This window comes from Lactuca sativa, chromosome 3 (assembly GCF_002870075.4).
Source record: "Lactuca sativa cultivar Salinas chromosome 3, Lsat_Salinas_v11, whole genome shotgun sequence".
NCBI lineage: Eukaryota > Viridiplantae > Streptophyta > Magnoliopsida > Asterales > Asteraceae > Lactuca > Lactuca sativa.
Window position 1 is genome coordinate 58,241,362 of NC_056625.2, and position 22,199 is coordinate 58,263,560.

At 41.8% G+C, this 22,199-nt stretch overlaps 2 protein-coding genes across 3 annotated transcripts; both read right to left on the minus strand.

Annotated features, from left to right (window-relative positions):
* Positions 1 to 7,278: 7,278 nt before the first annotated feature.
* LOC111885258 (uncharacterized) lies at positions 7,279 to 21,273 on the minus strand. Of its 2 annotated transcripts, XM_052769262.1 has the most exons (4): positions 19,429 to 21,273; positions 19,297 to 19,338; positions 18,950 to 19,161; positions 7,279 to 18,877 (listed from the first exon to the last, which is right to left on the minus strand). In XM_052769262.1, the coding sequence occupies exon 4, from the start codon at positions 13,053 to 13,055 to the stop codon at positions 11,754 to 11,756; it is 1,302 nt and encodes a 433-aa protein (XP_052625222.1). In that variant the 5' UTR covers positions 13,056 to 18,877; positions 18,950 to 19,161; positions 19,297 to 19,338; positions 19,429 to 21,273; the 3' UTR covers positions 7,279 to 11,753. The 2 variants fall into 2 exon arrangements, with proteins under 2 accessions (XP_052625222.1, XP_052625221.1); XM_052769261.1 differs by having other exon boundaries at positions 7,279 to 19,161.
* LOC128132764 (G-type lectin S-receptor-like serine/threonine-protein kinase At2g19130) lies at positions 18,869 to 20,404 on the minus strand. The gene is made up of 4 exons (XM_052769706.1): positions 19,923 to 20,404; positions 19,429 to 19,862; positions 18,950 to 19,161; positions 18,869 to 18,877 (listed from the first exon to the last, which is right to left on the minus strand). Exons 1-4 carry the CDS (start codon positions 20,402 to 20,404, stop codon positions 18,869 to 18,871), a joined length of 1,137 nt encoding a protein of 378 aa, XP_052625666.1.
* Positions 21,274 to 22,199: the final 926 nt, after the last annotated feature.

Below are 22,199 nucleotides of genomic sequence, written 5' to 3' on the forward strand. Positions count from 1 at the left end.
AATATGATTATACCTATAAGATTAAGTGTAATTTTGAATTGATTGAAAAGTTTAAATCAATAGCAGAACGAATAAGAAGAATCAAGTAGGCAGAAAGATAAAAGTTTCTCTATTCTAAGAAGAAGGGAGAGTACCTTTTATGCTTTATGATATGTCTTAATGATTAAGAACCATATCTCAATTGATCCTCTAAGTAAATCTTAGTACAATTTTATGTCTAAGAAGAGGAATAAAAAAATTGAAGAAATGGTTAAATCAAGAAGTCAATCATACTTCGTTCCAAAAACAAGTCTTAGAGTTAAGATTGTGATATTGAGTGACAAGTCTTAATAAGGTTTATAACATTCATCAAATGTAGAATTTGGAAAAAGGTTTTCTTATTCTCGCACATTTGAAATTGGAAAGTTGTGATGTCTTGGATAGGACAAAGACCAACTAGGACCAATTTTATGAAATGTTTTGTCTTGGTAAAAGCTACACTAACTCTTGAATATTTGTTTGTCGAGAAATGTTTATTGACAAGAGAATCTTATATATCAAGGAGTCAGTGGGAGTCTTAATGGTCTTAAAAAGTTTAAGAACTAATTAAAATAAACCCTATCGATCATCACTAGCACACGAGTAGAGGTTTACAACATATCGTGTTGACATTAGTCTGTTTCTGTGATGTTCCAATCGAGTTAATTATGCATGTGAGTCCTATGAGTTCTCATTTGAACGCATAAAATGCAAACATCTTGATCCATGGAAAGTACATTGATAGGAAAGGGTGAGCTTCTTAACTACTTGGAAGACATGGTGGGCAGCCGTGTTACCATAAGGGAATAAATCAAGATTGAGAAAGTTCGGTCCATATGAGTTTGGATTTGTCGCAAACTTTGGTCTTGACAAATTCACATGGATAGGAACAAAGACACCATTAAAATCTAAGTGTCATAAGACTCCCTCCTTCATGAAAATGACTGTGAGGAAATGATTTCACTAAAAGAGATTTTAAGAAGATAGTGATTGTAAAAAAAATTGGATTCTCGAATTCGATTATGGTTACGGTATCCCTTTCCATGATTCGAATTGTGAGATTTGGCAATTAGTCTAAACTGTTTTAGACACACATATTAGCTATCTAAGGGAAAGGTGTATAAGCCTAGATAAAGGATTATCAAAGCATTAGGTATTAGAAACATGAATTTAAGAAATTCAATAGGTATTATTTTTCTGAAAATTAAGTTGTTTCTGAATACATGTCAAAGCTAGTGGGAGCATAAGTGTTATGTTTATAATAATCATCGTGATAGTGGGAGCATAAATGTTATGATTGCATGATTATTAAGGCAAGTATTGCAAGTTAGCAATATTAATTATAGAAAACAAGAGTCATACTTTGCAAAGTTGTAAGGGTTGAATAGTTGTTTTGCTATAATTAAGGGAGAGAATATTATGCTTCATTTCAAATCTTAAGGCTTAGGTTGTGGAATGTTAATAAATATAGTCAAGGATACATAGTGTGTTCTTAAATTTCGATTATGATTACGGTATTCCTCTTCATAATTCGAATTATAAGAACGTAGCACATAAAATATTATGACAAAAGATTGATAAAGTATCAAATCTTTATGTAAGACATTATGCATCGTGTCCCACACGCTTCGGGTATAGGATCGATTGCAAATGATATAATATTTTACCATTCTAAAATTTTCCAAATGTCTAGCGCATTTAGAGGGAAAAGGACAAGAATCGGTTTTGACTAAGATAATTAAACAACTATCAAAGGACAATCCAAAGTTCGTCGAGGATTGGTCGCTTGTGAGTAGTTGGAAGTATAGTATTGGATGAACCATATTGACATTATTATGAATAGAAAAGGTTCTATTAAGAATGAGTTGTCATATGGAAAATATGGAAACGTTTCCACATTGGGAGTTGGATATTGAAAGTCTGTGTCTAGATTAGAAATTTTATGCAAAATGATGTTCAAGGAATGTACTTTGAGTAAGAGACATCACATCTATGGAATTGTCTTGTAATAATCTCCGGTAGAGGACTTTGTAATTTCATTGGCAATAGTCATTGTGACTTTAGTGCAGTGACATTACGAAAGGATCATTGCATAAAATGTTAGAATCTAACATATTCTATAAGTGGCAAGAATTTGATATTCTTTCACTTGTGAAAAGGATTAGGAGTTGTGAAATGAGTATGATTGGAAATGTGTTCATTTGATCTATTTCACAAAGTAAGAACCGTAGGTAAACATTGTGTGCATGCTAAGAGCATGGGACAAGTATAGTAATAATTCAAGTAAGAAGTTGATTACCCGAAACAACAAATAATGAGAAATCGATATGTTGATAAATAAAAGGTGTTTTATTTATACTCAAAGGTTTGAGGCCATATGGGATTAGTATTATTCTTGTGTTTCACTTTGCATGTTTTGACTTCCTGAATAATTTAATTGGTTCAGAACAGTCAAATTATTCAAACGGACCACAGTCGTTCATATGTTGGAAGTAGGTATGAATGAAGACTGTCGTGAATTGGCGTGTGGATTGTCTAAAGAGCATTAGACATAAGCAAATGTTTGCTGCAACGTTCATGAGTGCTTATGAATATGATTTGAGCAAACCCACACTCACTTGGATCACTTCATGGATTTTATCACGAGTGATTGGTGAGATGATAATATCTTATATTCTTGAAACCGAGATGTGTGAGTTGTATCTTGCGAGTCGGTTGCACATTGATAATATGTAAACGCACCAGTAACTTGGTTTTATAAAACATATTGTTGTGTGTGATTCGGTGAGTGAGTGCAAGCGAGCATTGAGTCAAAGTTTATCCGTTCCTTTTATCCAAAGTAGGATAAAAGCAATATCTGTTGGCCCCTCGATGATTTAGTGATGGCACCTAAGCGCTTAGCCAAGCTGGGACTAAATTGATGTGTTCAATTATAGTCTGTTGTCAGTCATCATAAATCTGAATTCGGGAAACAACACATAGACGAAGAGAATGATTTAGATCCATGTCTCAGTCTATACGATATCTAGAATGGAGGAATATATGATCCCTTATCTAAAGGACACGCGTATCTAATAAGATCAGAGTTGACATTGGCTTTTGAAAGATACGATTGCATATCAGGATCTGAAGTCATACGCAGAATAGTTATTAGACTTATCCAAGTGGGAGACTGTTGGATTAGTGTCTAAGTCCATAACTATTTTAGTATGTACTTGACCCGATGGTACATGGTCCTTTTGGGTTGCCTTCACCAAAGTAACTTGATGGGATGAATAATGGAGAGAAAGGATTAAATATGATTTATTAATATATTATGAGGATAATATATTAAAGGAGAAATCATATAGTTTAATTAATAAATTAGTTGGTAATTAGTTTTGTGACTAAAAGAGATTAATTAAACTTAAGGGACTAGAACTGTCAATTGTATGATAGTTGAATATTGAGCTAATGGACTCCATATTAAAGGAGTGGACGAATTCTATGGGGAAACCCATTAGAAATCGTCCAAGGCTTTTAAGGAAGGAGCCCATGGGTTGCTTAGGGCTTAAGCATCCAAATTAGGGTTTCCTTGTTAGATAACCCTAATAGCCTCACTATTTAAAGAACCCTTATGCCCCAAAAACGTGGAGAACTTGTCTTCTAGGGTTTTGGATGATTTTGGGCAGCCTCCTTCTCTTCTCTTCTTCATCCTCTTGCTCTTGGTGTTTGTGAACCATTAGAGGAGTGACATTTGTGACTCTAAGCTTTCTAAAGTCAATACAAGAAGGATTTGTGATTGTTATTGCTACATAACAATCAAGGTATGATCTAAACCCTAATTTATATGTTATATTGATTATCATATGCAAGATCTAGGGTTTATAGTCTTGGATGAATTGCATGTACAATAGAGAAACCTAGATCCAAGCATTAGGGTTTGTATGAGCACATACGATGTTCTTATGGCTAAAATCCATCAGTTGCAAGATGTGTATTTCACACCAAACTTAGGCAAAAACTGATGGGTTTTAGTCCTAAGAACATCCTATGTGCTCATACAAACCCTAATGCTCGGATCTAGGTTTCTCTATTGTACATGCAAGTTATCCAAGACTATAAACCCTAATTCTAGCATACAAGTAATCATATTAACATGAGAATAGGTTTATAATATTACCTTGATTGTTATGTAGCAATAATAATCCCAAATCTCCTTGTATTGACTTTGGAAGGTTTAGAGTCACAAGTGTCACTCCTCTAGTGGTTCACAAACACCATAAGCAAGAGGATGAAGAGGAGAGAGGATGGAGGCTGCCCAAAAACGTCTACAAACCCTAGAGAAGTCTTAGCCACGTTTTTGGTCATAAGGGATCTCTTTATATAGGAGGCAATTAGGGTTATCTAACAAGGAAACCCTAATTTGGATGCTTAAGCCCTAAGCAACCCATGGAGCCCTTTCCTTAAGGCCTTGGACGATTTCATATGGGCTTCCCCATAGAATTCGTCCATCTTATAATAAAAGGCAATCCATGGCCCAAATTGCAATTATCTTATAATTACAATTCCAGTCCCTTAAGTTTAATTAATCTCTTTTAGTCACAAAACTAATTACCAATTAATTATTGACTAATATTAATTAAACAATATGATTTCTCCTTTAATATATTATTCCCATAATATATTAATAAATCATATTTAATCCTTTCTCTCCATAATTCATCCTATCAAGTTGCTTTGGTGAAGGCAACCCAAAAGGACCATGCATCATCGGGTCAAGTACATACCAAAATAGTTATGGACTTAGACACTAATCCAACAAAAACATCATAAGTTTGGGTCAACTTGCAGAAGGCAGTAATAAGGTTTTCATGGATGGGGAAATATTATGGGTATTTGGCATTGGAAGCTTCTTAGAAAGACACGTCAATCCCCAAACAGGTTATAAAAAGTAACCCTTGAAGAATGTGAAAATGTGTGTTTAATGGCAAAGTTGGATGAGGCTGCATGGTTATGGCATGCCCGTCTCGGTCTAGAGTCTATGGCTACAAAAGATCTTGTGGATGGCCTTCCCAAAATACATCATCCAAATTAACTTTGTGATGGATGCTTGGTAGGGAAACAGACCCGGAACCCTTTCTGGTCTCAATCCCAAAATAGGTCCACAGTCTCCCTTCAGTTAGTTCATGCTGACCATTGTGGACCAATCTCACCACCAACAAAAAGTGGAAACAAGTATTTTTTATTACTTGTTGATGATTACAACCGTGCTATGTGGGTTTACATGTTAAAGAACAAAGATGAAGCATTTGGTGCGTTTAAAAAATATGAAGCAGCAATTGAAAACCAAGCCAATAAAAGGATCAAAACACTACGAACCGATCGAGACGGAGAGTTCATGTCACATGAGTTTACAAGTTACTGTGAACAAGTTGGAATTGCAAGGCAAACTACTGCACCGTACAGCCCGCAACAAAACGGTGTTGTCGAGCGACGAAACCGAACCATTGTTGAAATGTCCAGGAGTATGTTGAAGAGTAAGGTTCTACCAGTGAGTTTATGGGGTGAAGCTGTGAGGCATGTTGTGTACATCTTGAACCGACTTTCGACTAAAGCATTGACTGATTGTACCCCATATAAAGCATGGTCCGGTATGAAGCCAAATGTTAGTCACATAAAGATTGTTGGTTGTGTAGGTTATATGAAAGTCCCAAAGCCATACTTAAGAAAGCTTGATGATCGTAGTCAAATGGTAATTCATTTGGGCATAGAACCTAGTACCAAAGCATACCGGTTATATGATCCCAAAATTGAGAAGTTGTATATCAGTAGGGGCGTGAAATTTGAAGAGGAGAGAAGTTGGTCTAGGTCACAAGAAGAAGAAAATAATTCTAATCAGTTTGCATCCTTCACACTGCATCTTTATTATTGGAGTCCTAATCTTGAGGCACAATCAGAAATGGAACCATCTGGTACTGTTACACCCTTGAGCACAATAAGGTCTCGTTCAGGTGACTCTTTACAGGGGAATTTACATGCACACGACATGCCTTCGACTCATTCAAGTGAAGGAAACAACTCCCTTACACCCAATTCCGGTGACTACCCAACTAGCGACTCAAGTGAATGTGGGCCAGGAGGGTACAAATCACTTACTGATGTCTATGCTCGGGCCGAGAGAGTGTATCTCGATGATGATCAGTTGTACTTCATAGATGAAGAAGAATGATAGGACCCTTAAGTGGGTTAACCTCCAAGAAGATAGAAATAAGAAGAAACACAGGTTTGGAACAATTTTCTCCGCTATCTTTTTTTCACTAACAAAAGATTACAACTTATATAATGACAAACAACTGACTCTCAACAATAACTAAATGACCATGCATGCACTTAATCTAAACGTGGCTTCTACATAGGAGCACTAACTCAATTATTTGACACATGAGGAAAGACCAGGTCTCCCTCCTAGAATGATGCAGATGTGAAAGACACTTTCTGTTACTTTTTGGGTTGCTCAAGTTGATCATTCACTGGATTGGAAGGTTGGCCTAGTTGTGTTCAATGGGTCTTCTATGGCTTGTGGTCTAGGATCGTATCAATGCCCTACCCTTGAGATGGGACCTTGTCCTCAAGGTCGTTGATGGTAACACCGACAGTAGAGGGCACGATGACAGGTGGACGATGTCCGCGTAAGGTAACTTGTTGGTTGTTAAAGCGGAAGGATAAAGAGGGAACCGAGAAGTCCGCTGTAATGAGGCCCAAAGAGCGGAGCCAAGCATATCCTAAAATCAGTTCACATCAGGTGAACGCGAAAAGAAAAAATGGTACAGGGAATAAGCTTCCATCCAAGGTGACGGGAACACGAGGGCAATACCCGTGGCAATGTAGTGGTTCACTGTTTCCAACAAGAACAGGGAACGGGGGCGTTGGTTGGATTGTTAAGTTGAGCAAGGAAGCAACGTGTGGTTGAATTAGGTTGTGGGTACTGTCGGAGTCGACCATGATGCTAATCGGGCGGTCCTTAATAAGACCGGTGAGTTTCATAGAGGTGGCGGTAGTCATCCCAAAGAAAACTGCTGGTGAAATAGAAAGAAAATGTGGAACATCCGGATTCTCAGTGAGCATTGGTAACGTGGAGTTTGTTGTAAGGTCAGGTGTGTTGTCCATAATGAGTAAAAATTGCGGAGGGTTACAACGGTGCCCCGGTGTGTAGTGTTCGGGGCAGCGAAAACATAGACCGGCAGCGCGTCGTTGTTGCAGTTGATTCGATGACAGGCGAGCAGTGGGCAGTGGTGCAGAAGCAGCTGGTACGACAGAAGTGATAGTGGCGGAGGCAGGTACCAAAACGGAGGACCTGATGGTGGGGGTCGGCAAAAGAGCTGGTGGTGGAAGGGACACTGTGTGGTTGAGAGCAGCGGAAGAAGTAGCAACAGTGAGTTTTTCTTCCAAGAGCTTTGCTAAGCCTACTGCTTGGGTGAAGGAAGTAGGTTTAAGGATGGCTAACTCATTCTGGATAGTGGGTCGTAAACCAGAAACAAAACAATTAAGCAATGCGTCCGGTTGCAAACCAACAACCATATTGCTTAACCGTTCCAAATTCGCGACATACTCGGTGACCGTGGTAGTTTGTTGAAGTTTGAATAAGGCGGCTTGGTGGTTCTCAAAGGATGATGGGCCAAAGCGTAGTTCGAGAGCACGGGAAAAATCAGGCCATGAAGTGAAAAGGTTGTTTGTAATGACCGAAAACTACAACCAATTTTAAATTTTTCAAAAACATCTCGATTCCATTAAATCTTTACAAAAAGGTTTTTAATACAAAACATTTAACGTGTTCCCAGAATCACAATACTACGAAATCATGAGGAGCGGTACGATCACGCCTTCGCCTTGCCACAGTCTCATGAAGAACCTGAAAAACATGAAACCACAACTGTAAGCCCGAAAGCCTAGTGAGATATCCCTAAAATACCAACCACAAATACCATACACGCATAACATGCCATAACATATCCGATCATAGAACAACCATGCACTTCGGGTCTACTGTGTGACTGGTCCGCCGCACCGACCTACAGTCCACCTGGTCCACCCTCTGAGTCTATCCACATACATCGAGTCTGCAGTGTGATTGGTCCGCCCGCTCCCGGGCCTTCAATCCACCTGGTCCACTCTCTGAGTCTACAATATGACTGGTCCGCCCGCACCGGGCCTTCAGTCTATCTGGTCCACTCTCCGAGCCTTCGGCACGTCTGGTCCGCCCTTTCGGGCCTACAGCCTATCCGGACCGCTCGCTGGGCCTTCGGGACAACCGGTCCGCCCTGGGTATCTTGGCCTACAGCACACAGCAGGACCCGCCTCAACCCAACTCCAGTCCAAACAACCATGTGCACATATACATACAATCATATAGCAACTCACAGTCAACAAGCAGATCAAACAGATCACATAGCATATCATCATCCTAACCAGGATACCGACCTAACAGGTCACTAGCATAGCATCTCCCTATCTCTCAGGGTACCGTTCTCAAACAGATCTCTATATACCATCCTAGCTCTCGGGATGCAAACATAACATACCAATCAACATAATAACAACTACCCGGATCTCAATCCGATAAGGGCCGGCCTTGGTGCCTTAGACCCTGTTGATATAGTGAGGATAACTCACCTCGAAACTGCCGACTGAACCGATAACTCGAACTGCTCCGATCATTGATACGATCTCCACCACTGGACAACCGCCAATGCACTGAACTCAAAACAACAATCAACAATTACTAAAATGCCCCTGGAAACCACTGGTCAACCCTTGGTCAAAAACAAGGTCAAAGTCAACCCCTGACTGACTCTACTCGTCGAGTCAACCCGATGACTCGCCGAATCCCCATACTCAGAACTTCCTTCAAACCGCGACCTAACTCGCCGAGTCACCCTGAGACTCGTCGAGTTCAACAACTCTGAGTCCACTCACACACAACTCATCAAGTCATCCCTTGACTCACCGATTCTCGACTCGACCAGAAAATACTGGGACTCTTCGACAAGACTCGTCGAGCCCAAGAACAGACTCGCCGAGTCTAAGGCTATCTTCAACCTACTCACCGAGTTGTTCATACAACTCGCCGAGTTCCAGGCAATCTTCAAGCAACTCGTCGAGTCCACCCATGTGACTCGCTGAGTACCACCGGTCTGAATCCATACAGAAGCACTCCAGGCCATGCAATTGCTCCAAAACATAGATCTAGCCTCCTACAACTCATCCGTCACGTAAAGTGGCAAACTTTACGTGAATCCAAAGAGATCTATGCATTTTGCACATTAGGGCTAAGGTTTGGGACAAGATAGCTTCATCCAACACTCAACACAGGGACTTTCATGCATTCTAACTCTTCTCCATCCCAGATCTGAGGTAGCAACCTCAGATCTAGCCTCTAAACTCCAATACATCCAAAGGATATGATCTCAACACCCCCAAAATGAAGAATCTAGACAATAGCAGCTCAAACAATGGAAAGATACCTCAAAAGGAAGCTCCAGGAGAAGATTATCCCGAATCCTTGCAAAGCCCTTTGATCCAAGCCTCTTCTTCTTTGGAATCTCTTCAACAACCACCTCTTCAAGCTCCAAATTGCTCAACAATGGTGCTTCTCCACGATTTTAGGGTTTCTGGAACTTAAGGGGGAACAAAGAGGCTGGGAGGAAAACATAATGATCTTTATATAGGGCTCAACCCCGAGAATTAGGGTTTTCTCCACTCAGCGCCTACTCGCCGAGTCCATCTTACTGACTCGTCGAGTCGGCTACTTAACACGCGACCCAGTCGCGACTCTACTCGCCGAGTCCACCCATGGACTCGCCGAGTCACTCATTCCCAATTACTCTTTTAGCCCTTCCACTCTACTCTTGATATTTCGGGATGTTACAATTCTCCCCCACTTAAATTAGGCTTCGTCCTCGAAGCCTACAACACTTCAATCCCAAAGATACTCCCACAACGCGCCACCTGGCCTTAACCTGGCCAAGTCCCTCAAGGCATACCCATCGAAACTCAAACACACTTTCTTTTTCCTTACGGTGTCCTGATCACCGTCTCGAGCCGGGCACCGGTTGTACCCTCTGATAATCACACTCAACAACCGCGAATTACCCATGACGCATCACTGCCCCAAATCTCAACATTCACTCGACCCATAAGGGCTTAGAAAGCCATGAACCATCGGATCCCCGATCCGAATCCCACTCTATCCATTCCGCGACGACGGAAAGACCCAATCTCAATCTCAGAGCAACTCCCACGAATTCTCCTCTGGCATTCACATACACATGTTGGACTTCTCCAGCACCCTCAGGTTGGGAAAAACCTGATACACTGATGATATCCTCCAACATCCCCCAGGATGAACCGCTAATACATATCCCATACCCTGATCTGAATCACACTGAGAGCCCAAGGCTCTCTCCCTGCACCCCTTCCGAGCCTCTTGGCTCTACATCTGCGGAATTCCTCTGCAACCCCAGCAGACATCCCAAACCGGATGAGTTTCTATCCCACTGCCGCAAACACGCAGCTCAAAAACCATACTCGAATTACTCAAATCATAACTCTGCTCTGCCGCTCTCACTTTCGTGAACTTGCACTCCCTCTCGGAGTTACACACCTCTCTCACCTCCTTTTTCCAAGGAATCCACTTGGCCATATTGCCACTCTAACAAGTGCCACGGTGCTTGCCCAACGCTACACCACCCTTTAGCGTATCCGCTATCCATCCAACACACATACTCTGACTCTCATAGCAGGGACTCTCAAGCCCATGCACTATCTCCACTAATCATGATCACTACCCAGGGCCAGACCTTCTAATGCAAACGCACTGCAACGAACACAATCCATATCCTCAAACTGATCCAACGATACCTGCAGAGTCTTCAGCATGACTAGACCGCCTCACCAGGCCTTCAGCCCATCTGGACCACTCTGTCAGAACCTTCAGCCAATCTGGACCGCTCTCAGTGCCTTCAGTTTGATTGGACCGTTCTCCGAGCTTTCGGCCTGATTGGTACGCCTACCGAACTTCAGTCTATCCGGACCGCTCATCTAGCATTCAACATTCCGGGCTATCCTCCCAGAAAATCTCCCATGCATACCGTTCTAGCCCTCGAGGGGTTCCGAACTCTAACTCCATCATACATACTTGATCTCAGCCTGCTCCCAGGCCCTCCACAATCAAATGCCCTAGGTCTGTATCCCGCCCCGCATGCTCGATACTCACTCCTATCAACCTATACTCTGGGCTGACAGAACACTTGTTGAATCCCAACAGCTAAGCACTTTCGTTTACTCATCGATCTCCCGGAGAATTCTCCAATTCTCCCCCACTTGGGCACTAACTATCAACCACTGGTTGCCATCACCGACCTCCCAAAACAACTCTTCCACAAAGAAATCCCTTACACACGGACTGCTTCCCACAAACATAAACAAACTCAACGAGATCTCACATCAACACCGATCATCCTGCTCGAAAGAACTCAATCTGCATCAACCACTCCTCAGAACGCAGATGCTACCCGGCTTGATACCCAATGTCGGGTTGCCACTAATAACCCTCATGAATGATAACCAACGGAATTCCCAAAACCATAACCCATAACCAAAACCATAACCCGCAAAATGACGAATACCGCATCGAAAACCACACAAAGATACCAGCACAAAACAATACACCACAATAATCACAAGATAACAAGACATCAAGAAAGAAACATACCCGCAGCTGCATCCGGCACTGCCCTGCCCTCCTCTGCTACAAGCTGAAAAGCACGACCCTGAGCCCTTGGGGGCTCCGCTCCACCCTGACCTCCACCTGTGATCCTCAAAGTGGCCGGTGCTGGAGCCTGCACCGGTCCTGCAACAAGCTGTGGACAGTTGACCCTCAAATGCCCAACCTGATGACACTGATAGCAAATCCTCAAATCCCGAACTGGCGCTGACTGCCGACAATCCCTCGCATAGTGCCCCTCCTTTCCGCACTTGCGGCATGCACCACCGGACCTACAAACTCCGGTGTGACCCCTCCCACACTTCCCACAAGTGTGGCTGCTCAGATCCCCCACTCTAACATCAACGGTCTTGGACCGTTTCGGCACCGGCTGCAACTGCACCAGAGCCTGCCTCAGCTCACGCAACTGCAACTCAATCTCTAACTCACGCCGCCTAGCGGCGTCTTGCAACTCCAACAATGTCTCGCACCTCTGCGCAGACACAAACTGCCTGATGTCCCTCTTGAGCATGCTTAGATATCGAGACATCTGAGCCTGCTCCGAAGCGAACTCTGGGCAAAACATCGCCCTCTCAGTGAACATCCTGGTGATCTCAGTCACCGACTCCGAATCCTGCTTCAGCTCAAGGAACTCCTGAGCCAATCTCTCCCTTTCAACCTGCGGAACATAACGAGTGATGAACATCTCTCGGAATTGATCCCATGATACCGCAGCCCTCAGCGCCTCCGAATATGACCCCGTGGTCAATCTCCACCAATCCTTCATCCCGAGCCTCAACGGGTTCAGAGCACACCTCACCCTCTGATCAGCAGGGCATGAACACGTGAAGAAACACCCCTCCACGTCTGATAACCACCTCATAGCAACAATCGGGTCCTGAACTCCATCGAATGTGGGAGGCTTCGTATTATCGAAGTCCCGATACTGAAAACCCCGACTAGCTCCTCCCCCTGCCGCTGCTACAGCCGCTGTAGCTGTCGCGGCAGCCGTCTCAGTGAGAGCTGCATAGCGCTCATCAAAATACTCAACCATGGCGGTCTTAATCGACCCAAACAGCTCCGGCAACTCAGCCCAGAACAAATCAACAGTCTCATCATGCAGGATCTCATGAATCCTCGCATCCAACTCGCTCGTGCTCATCTGACTGATAACCTCGGGCGGCACCGATCCGCCCGGAACTCTCTCTCCAGCTCCCGATCCTGATCCAGATCCACTCTCATCATGCTTCGGAATCTCCATACTGAAAAACACCACACAAAATCTCAGACTCATCCCACCATCCTGGGTTCCAACTCCCTCAACCCCACCCTAGAGATCATGGTTTCCCTGATACGCGTATGGGTCCTGTGCTTTCAGTAGTACGGGCCCATACTACCTTCCACACCTACCCATATTTGTATGAAATACTACCACAACGCCCTAGAGAAACATGCATAGCAACGCTCAACCCTCACCACTAGAGGAACACTGAAAATATCTCATAAGGAACCCTAGGCTACAGGCATCACAAATCAGGCAACATATCATGAAATCCTGAAGATCCCTAGCCTATCACTAGCATGCTGTTCTATCAAAGCTCAAAAACACATAACATGCATGGTATTTTGGGGTTACTTACTGGCTCCGGCTGATCGTACCTCCACGTCCTCCCTTACTCATTTTGAAAACCATTTTAAATACTCTTTTGAAAACTCTCCTCGATTAGAGACTGGAGTCACACGAATGTTCCTCCAATTCACTCAAACCAAGGCTTTGATACCAACTTGTAATGACCGAAAAGTACAACCAATTTTAAATTTTTCAAAAACATCTCGATTCCATTAAATCTTTACAAAAAGGTTTTCAATACTACGAAATCATGAGGAGCATTACGAAATCACAATACAAAAAGGTTTTCATTTAACGTGTTCCCAGAATCACAATACTACGAAATCATGAGGAGCGTTACGATCACGCCTTCGCCTTGTCACAGTCTCCTGAAGAACCTGAAAAACATGAAACCACAACTGTAAGCCCGAAAGCTTAATGAGATATCCCCAAAATACCAACCACAAATACCATACACGCATAACATGCCATAACATATCCGATCACAGAACAGCCATGCACTTCGGTTCTACTGTGTGACTGGTCCGCCGCACCGACCTACAGTCCACCTGGTCCACCCTCTGAGTCTATCCACATACATCGAGTCTGCAGTGTGATTGGTCCGCCCGCTCCCGGGCCTTCAATCCACCTGGTCCACTCTCTGAGTCTACAATATGACTGGTCCGCCCGCACCGGGCCTTCAGTCTATCTGGTCCACTCTCCGAGCCTTCGGCACGTCTGGTCCGCCCTTTCGGGCCTATAGCCTATCCGGACCGCTCGCTGGGCCTTCGGGACAACCGGTCCGCCCTGGGTATCTTGGCCTACAGCACACAGCAGGACCCGCCTCAACCCAACTCCAGTCCAAACAACCATGTGCACATATACATACAATCATATAGCAACTCACAGTCAACAAGCAGATCAAACAGATCACATAGCATATCATCATCCTAACCAGGATACCGACCTAACAAGTCACTAGCATAGCATCTCCCTATCTCTCAGGGTACCGTTCTCAAACAGGTCTCTATATACCATCCTAGCTCTCGGGATGCAAACATAACATAACAATCAACATAATAACAACTACCCGGATCTCAATCCGATAAGGGTCAGCCTTGGTGCCTTAGACCCTGTTGATATAGTGAGGATAACTCACCTCGAAACTGCCGACTGAACAGGTAACCCGAACTGCTCCGATCACTGATACGATCTCCACCACTGGACAACCGCCAATGCACTGAACTCAAAACAACAATCAACAATTACTAAAATGCCCCTGGAAACCACTGGTCAACCCTTGGTCAAAAACAAGGTCAAACTCAACCCCTGACTGACTCTACTCGCCGAGTCAACCCGATGACTCGCCGAATCCCCATACTCAGAACTTCCTTCAAACCGCGACCTAACTCGCCGAGTCACCCCGAGACTCGTCGAGTTCAACAACTCTGAGTCCACTCGCACACAACTCATTGAGTCATCCCTTGACTCACCGATTCTCGACTCGACCAGAAAATACTGGGACTCTTCAACAAGACTCGTCGAGCCCAAGAACAGACTCGCTGAGTCTAAGGCTATCTTCAACCTACTCACCGAGTTGTTCATACAACTCGCCAAGTTCCAGGCAATCTTCAAGCAACTCGTCGAGTCCACCCATGTGACTCTCCGAGTACCACCGGTCTGAATCCATACAGAAGCACTCCAGGCCATGCAATTGCTCCAAAACATAGATCTAGCCTCCTACAACTCATCCATCACGTAAAGTGGCAAACTTTACATGAATCCAAAGAGATCTATGCATTTTGCACATTAGGGCTAAGGTTTGGAACAAGATAGCTTCATCCAACACTCAACACAGGGACTTTCATGCATTCTAACTCTTCTCCATCCCAGATCTGAGGTAGCAACCTCAGATCTAGCCTCTAAACTCCAATACATCCAAAGGATATGATCTCAACACCCCCAAAATGAAGAATCTAGACAATAGCAGCTCAAACAATGGAAAGATACCTCAAAAGGAAGCTCCAAGAGAAGATTATCCCGAATCCTTGCAAAGCCCTTTGATCCAAGCCTCTTCTTCTTTGGAATCTCTTCAACAACCACCTCTTCAAGCTTCAAATTGCTCAACAATGGTGCTTCTCCACGATTTTAGGATTTCTGGAACTTAAGGGGGAACAAAGAGGCTGGGAGGAAAACATAATGATCTTTATATAGGGCTCAACCCCGAGAATTAGGGTTTTCTCCACTCAGCGCCTACTCGCCGAGTCCATCTTACTGACTCGCCGAGTCGGCTACTTAACACGCGACCCAGTCGCGACTCTACTCGCCGAGTCCACCCATGGACTCGCCGAGTCACTCATTCCCAATTACTCTTTTAGCCCTTCCACTCTACTCTTGATATTTCGGGATGTTACATTGTTGTTGGCTAAGTATTTGTACCAACTCAGGGCCTCACCGGTAAAGTAAAATTGAGCCAAGGAGAGACGTTGGGTGGGTTGGATGGAATAATAGTCAAAGTAATTGGTGGCTCGAAACAGCCAATTGAGAGGATTAGAACCGTCAAATGTAGGGAGATGGATTTTCGGTGGCCGGGGGTTGTGATTGAACGCCGGTGGCTGTGGCGGCGGAGGTGGTGGATGGTTGGTGTGTTGAGTCGTCATGATGTTGATCAGATTTGCAACGTTTGTGGTGAGGGTGTCAAGTCGGGTATTGGTGGCAGTGGCAAGATGGAGAAGAGCTTGAATGTGGTCTGGTGGATTAGTAGCTGGTTGGTGATCTGGTTTAGGAGGTATGTCAGTTGCAGTATCTTTCCGGGGAGGCATGGTGGGGAGATTGAGAATGAAAGCACCAAATTGATAGGACCCTTAAGTGGGTTAACCTCCAAGAAGATAGAAATAAGAAGAAACACAGGTTTGGAACAATTTTCTCTGCTATCTTTTTTTCACTAACAAAAGATTACAACTTATATAATGACTAACAACTGACTCTCAACAATAACTAAATGACCATGCATGCACTTAATCTAAACGTGGCTTCTACACAAGAGCACTAACTCCATTATTTGACACATGAGGAAAGACCAGGTCTCCCTCCTAGAATGATGCAGACGTGAAAGACACTTTATGTTGCTTTTTGGGTTGCTCAAGTTGATCCTTCATTGGATTGGAAGGTTGGCCCAGTTGTGGTCAATGGGTCTTCTGTGGCTTGTGGTCTAGGATCGTATCAATGAACCCACAACATATTCACATGCTGTGAAACATGCTAAATGGCAGGCTGCAATGAAGAACGAGTGGGAAGCAATTGAAAAAAAACGTACCTGGGAACTCACCGACCTACCGACCGGTCACAAGCCGATTGGATTGAAGTGGGTATTTAGGCTAAAAAGGGATTAGGAGGGTAATGTGATCAAGCATAAAGCCTGACTTGTCGCGAAAGGATATGTTCAAAAACACGGTGTCGATTTTGAAGAAGTGTTCGCTCCCGTTGCTCGTATGGAAACAATCAGGTTATTTCTTGCACTTGCAGCATCGAGAGGGTGGGAGGTTCATCACTTTGATGTGAAATCAGGCTTCCTTAATGGGGAGCTCCAGGAAAAAGTTTATGTAACCCAACCTGAAGGGTTTGTGAAGGAAAATTAAACTTCAAAGGTGTACAGGTTATTCAAGGCGTTGTATGGCCTTCGCCAACCCCCAAGAGCTTGGAACACTCGACTAGTCAAGAGCTTAAAAACTCTTGGTTTTAGTCGTTGCCCAGTGGAGCATGCGGTGTACTCCAAACATATTGGTGATGATGTCTTGATTATCGGTATTTATGTCGATGACATGATAATAACAGGTACCGATACTGGTGCAATTGGAAAGCTTAAAAAACAGATACAAAGTCAATTTGAAACGAGTGCTTTGGGGCCTCTTTCATACTACCTGGGTATTGAAGTAAAACATGAGAACGAATGCATTTCATTGAGCCAATCCACTTATGCAAAGAAACTACTAGAGAAGGCTGGAATGGCATATTGTAATCCCACCAAAATACCAATGCAACAGAAGCTGTAGCTTAGCAAACATGGTGAGGGAAAACCCGTAAACCCAACCGTGTTTAAAAGTATTGTTGGCAGTTTACGGTATCTCCTTCACACCCGACCCGATCTCACATATGTTGTTGGGATTGTGAGCACGTACATAGAGCAACCCAGAACCCAACATTATCAGGCCGTGAAGCATATTCTGCGATATGTGAAGGGATCTATTCATTCTGGTCTTAGATATTCACAACAAGAAGGTGTGGCATTGACAGGCTTTACACCGATAGTAGTTTGCAAGGAGACATCGATGATCGAAAGAGTACAAGTGGAATGGCATTCTACCTCAACAACAATCTGATTTCATGGTGCTCACAAAAGCAGAAAAGTGTTGCACTCTCGTCATATGAATCAGAGTTCATCACAGCTACAGCTGCAGCATGTCAAAGTGTTTGGTTACGGGCACTACTCAGTCATCTAACCAAACGTCAAGTTGGTCCGGTTGTTCTTTATGTAGACAACAAATCTGCGATTTCATTGTTGAAAAACCCCGTTTTTGACAGGAGAAGCAAGCACATTGAAGCTCGGTTCCATTTCATATGTGAATGTGTGGAGGAAGGAAAGATCATCGTGAAGTATGTCAGGTTGGAAGAACAACGTGCAGATGTCTTAACAAAAGCAATGGCAAGGGTCAAATTCAATGAAATGAAGGAACTTTTGGGAGTCAAAGATGTTGGAAATGCAACTTCGGATTAAGGGGGAGCATGTTGGACTATAATCCAAACTTGCAACAGAAGACTTGGTCATTTACTTTTCCTAGTCTGTTGGTTTTATTTGATTTAGTCATCAATATTTTTAGGAGTCAATAAATAAACCATTGGTTATTGAAATAGTGGTAGCAGTGGTCCTAGTTTATTGGAAGTCTTTTATTATTGGGAAAATGACTTAAAAGCCCAACGAAATTTCCAAACCATTCAAAAAACCTCAATCATGTTTTGTTTGTTCAAAAAAACCCAACGAACTTAACCTTTTGTCTAAAAAGTCCAACAAAGTTCCAAACTATCCAGAAAATTCCAATTTTGTTTTGTTTAAGTTCGTTGGGTTTTTTTTGAACAGTCAAAACATGATTGGAGTTTTTTAAACGTTTTGGAAACTTCGTTGGTCTAACAAGTCATTTTATCGATAGGGTAATAAGTCACGTCGTCTGTTTCTCTTATTTGACTTTCAGGAAAGTCTAACTTAGTTGGGCTTTTTAGACAAAATGTTAAGTTTGTTGGGTTTTTTTGAACAAACAAAACATGATTGGGGTTTTTTGAACGGTTTGGAAACTTCGTTGGGCTTTTAAGTCATTTTCCCTTTATTATTTAAAGAGTTGTATGTTGCAGTCTTTTTATCAGTTGAATACAGGAGAAAATTGCCCCAAAATACCCTTGCAATTAATCCCCTGTTCTACTCTGTTCTTCCTTTCTTTTCACAGCAATCACAACACCTGTTTTGCTTACAGAGACAACAGGATATGAGTATAGTATGCTATTAATAAGCTAAAATCAAGAGTTGTTACCTTGTACACAGGCCCAAATCCCCCTTGTCCAAGTTTATTTGAAAGCGAAAAATTCTCTGTGGCAGATAGTATGGTATTAAAATCAATGAAAGGTACATCAATGCCTTTCCTGTCTTCTGCACTCAATATCCCTGGATCTGCTAGATTTCTAACATTTCTTCCATTGTCTTGAAACTGCAAATCTAAATAATCTCGGTTCATGTCTCTACTTCCTGAGTTAGTCAAATACATTAACTAAAAGTTAAATAAAGAAGACAAAGCATGCTACAATCGTTTCAAGATAGAACGATTATTATATTCTAGATAAAAACAAAATGGGGTTAAAGAGAAACAAGTAAAGCATTAACCTTCCTTGTCTTTTCACCCTTCTGTAGAATATAATGCCAATGCTGCAGAGAAGCACAAGACCGAAAAATCCTGAAACGATTCCTGGGATGACAAGAAAACTGGAAATTACAATTAAAACAAGTAAAGATTACCTGCTACTAGCACTTTGGTATTGATTTTTTCAGTAATGTTAGCAAGATCGGACGAAGAAACTTTGATGTTGAATGGAATTGTCAGACTATTAGAATCTTCTGAAACAAAGAAACTTGATATATTATTCAAGATCTCACTATTCAAAAGTAGACATTTATTGGAGATAACACCATATACATCACAACTGCAGTCATCCGAGCAAGATCTTTTGCATGCTGGTTCATCCAATTCCAGACTTTCATTTTCAAGATATGTGGGAAGATAATTGAGAGGGACATAACCTACAACAAACCCAGGTTTTTGTTCTCTAACACTACAGCTGAAGTCTGTTTTTCTCACACACCCACCAGAGAAATCACTCAAATTCCAATCAATCTCTGATCTTGGCTCAAAAGCAGTCAAACAATTACAGATTAATGGAAATTCAGTCTGCCTGCAACTACCGAAAGCCCCACATAAAGCATAGATCGTACATACTTATCTAGGTTGAGACCAAAAGAAAGCCCATTCCGCAGTAGTTTCTATATATGCATGCAGCTGAAACTGCCATGAGACATCTATGATGCATCTAGAAGTAAGTGTAGAATTATACATAGAAAATGTAAAATAACTCTCATTTTCATTGTCAATGTGGCTGAAGTTATTGACATTGTTTGATCTCATTTCAGGCATGGAGCTGAATATTTTACCATCCCAAGATCCACTAGCCAGATACACCTGAGATCTATTCCACAAAAGTAGATACTGATTCTCAGTTTGGTCGATCTCTACAGAAAAAAGACCACTTGCAGGATCTTCTATACTTTTCCATGAAGTAATAATCTGCTTCATATTCGTCCTCTTGTTGTATCCCAACTTACCACCAGGCAAGAATGTATGGGTTGGATGATCAAAACTTTGCCAAATTGGTGTGATTGAACTTGAACTTAAATTATATCTCAAAACTAAATTACCATCATCAAGAAGATCACCCATGCAGAAGTTGTGGGTGTAGGTGTTGGGTGTTGGGGTTGGAAAACTCTTCTATTAAACACTAAAATAGAATTACAATAGGAGGAGCAACACTCACACTCAACTATTACAAAAAAACCAACCCTCTCACTAACACTCTCACTCTAAGTGTTATACTATATGTTTCTCTGTGTTTGGGATGCTTACAACTGAAGAATGAAGTCTCTATTTATAGTCTTGGCAGCCACCATTGTAGTTGCCTTCATTAACTGTGTTCATCATAGGGTTGGAAGACTTTGTCACCCTAGGTCTCATTTTGTCAACAAAGGTGGCTACTGTAGCTTTGGAGGCTGGAACACAACATTGGGCTTATATTTGTAGACCAAATTTGGGTGTTTGACTCATTTAAGAGCACTAAGTTAGCATTGACAATTTGTAATTTAGAAGAGAATGCATCCGAGATGGGTGTCTCTCTATTTGCTACCCAGACTATGGTTCTTGTTTTGACTTTCTTGTACCAAATTCCTATGTAATAGTTTTGAGACTCACCTGGTTTAAAGAAACCCAATTCAAAATTTTCAGCAAGAGAGATAAGGGTCTGGTTTCCATAGAGAGATTTATTCACAGATAAAGTATCAGCTCCAGATGAGAGAGAAGGAATGAAAAAGAAATAGAAAAAGAACTGACAAGATATTGGAATCATGCTTTATTATTCTCAGCTTTTGTATATGTTGATTCCCACAAATTATGAGCTACACATTTTAATGAGTTATAAGAAGATAATATAGAATATCAACCAAACACTAGTTAACGAAAATTCAATCCTGGATTTTTTTCGTTTTCAATCCCTTTATTTTCGTACTTTGACCCATGCACAGGCTGTTCCCACATACGTACTGTGAACACCACAATTAGACAAAAATTCAAGATCTATAAGAAGATAAAAGAATATCAGCCAAGCAATCATTAAAGAAAATTCAATATTAAAATTGTCGTTTTCAATCTCTTTAACTTTCTTTCTTTCACCTGGTTTTCATTTTCATAAAAATAAAAATCATCAAAAACATGAATTAATACAGCCACAGAGAGGGGGTTCAGGCTTTGTGAAAGATCAAGCATCGTACTCCTTATTTCTGGTATTTCATCCATCTCTGCACAAGTGATTGTTACATGGAAATGTTATTATAGAAGTATACAATCAACAAAACTAAATGAAATAAAACAAACTAAATTCAAATATATATATATATATATATATATATATATATATATATATATATATATATATATATATATATATATATACACTACTAAAAACAAGCACCTTTTCCGAGGGACAAGTTCCTTGGAAATCCCTAACAAAACGGGTTTTCCGAGGAAAATATGTGCGTAGGTAAAAGGCTCATAGGAAATGTTCTGTGAGGAATTTCCGAGGAAATTTATGACGCATTTCCAAGGAGAGCTCTTTTGTCGGAAGTCCCGAGAATTTTCCTACATACTAATTTTGTTGTTATTTCCGAGGAATTTCCTAGGAAATATATTTCCGAGGATTTTCCTAGTACAATCCTTTTCCGAGGAATTTCCTAGGAATATATTTCCAGAGAATTTCCTACTACAATACTTTTCCGAGAAATTTCCTAGGAAGTATTTGTTTTGACAGTTTTCGCGACAGTTTTTAGTGACACTATTAGAATAAATTTTCCTAGGCATTTCCGAGGAAATCTAATTTTTTTTTTTTAAAAAATCAAAATAAACACAAACAAAACCAGATTCTTTTCTTGTCCAAAATGTAGAAAAAAAAATCTAATACAAATGACCA

What these genes read in the sequence shown, in the direction of transcription:
- LOC111885258 (XM_052769262.1), bottom strand. Translation starts at nt 13,055, where the DNA reads ATGAGTCTGAGATTTTGTGTGGTGTTTTTCAGTATGGAGATTCCGAAG.
- LOC128132764 (XM_052769706.1), bottom strand. Translation starts at nt 20,404, where the DNA reads ATGGGTGATCTTCTTGATGATGGTAATTTAGTTTTGAGATATAATTTA. An exon ending in GCGGAATGGGCTTTCTTTTG is followed by an intron (nt 19,863 to 19,922) that starts GTCTCAACCTAG and finishes CGGTAGTTGCAG; the next exon opens with GCAGACTGAATTTCCATTAA. An exon ending in TACCAAAGTGCTAGTAGCAG is followed by an intron (nt 19,162 to 19,428) that starts GTAATCTTTACT and finishes TGACTAACTCAG; the next exon opens with GAAGTAGAGACATGAACCGA.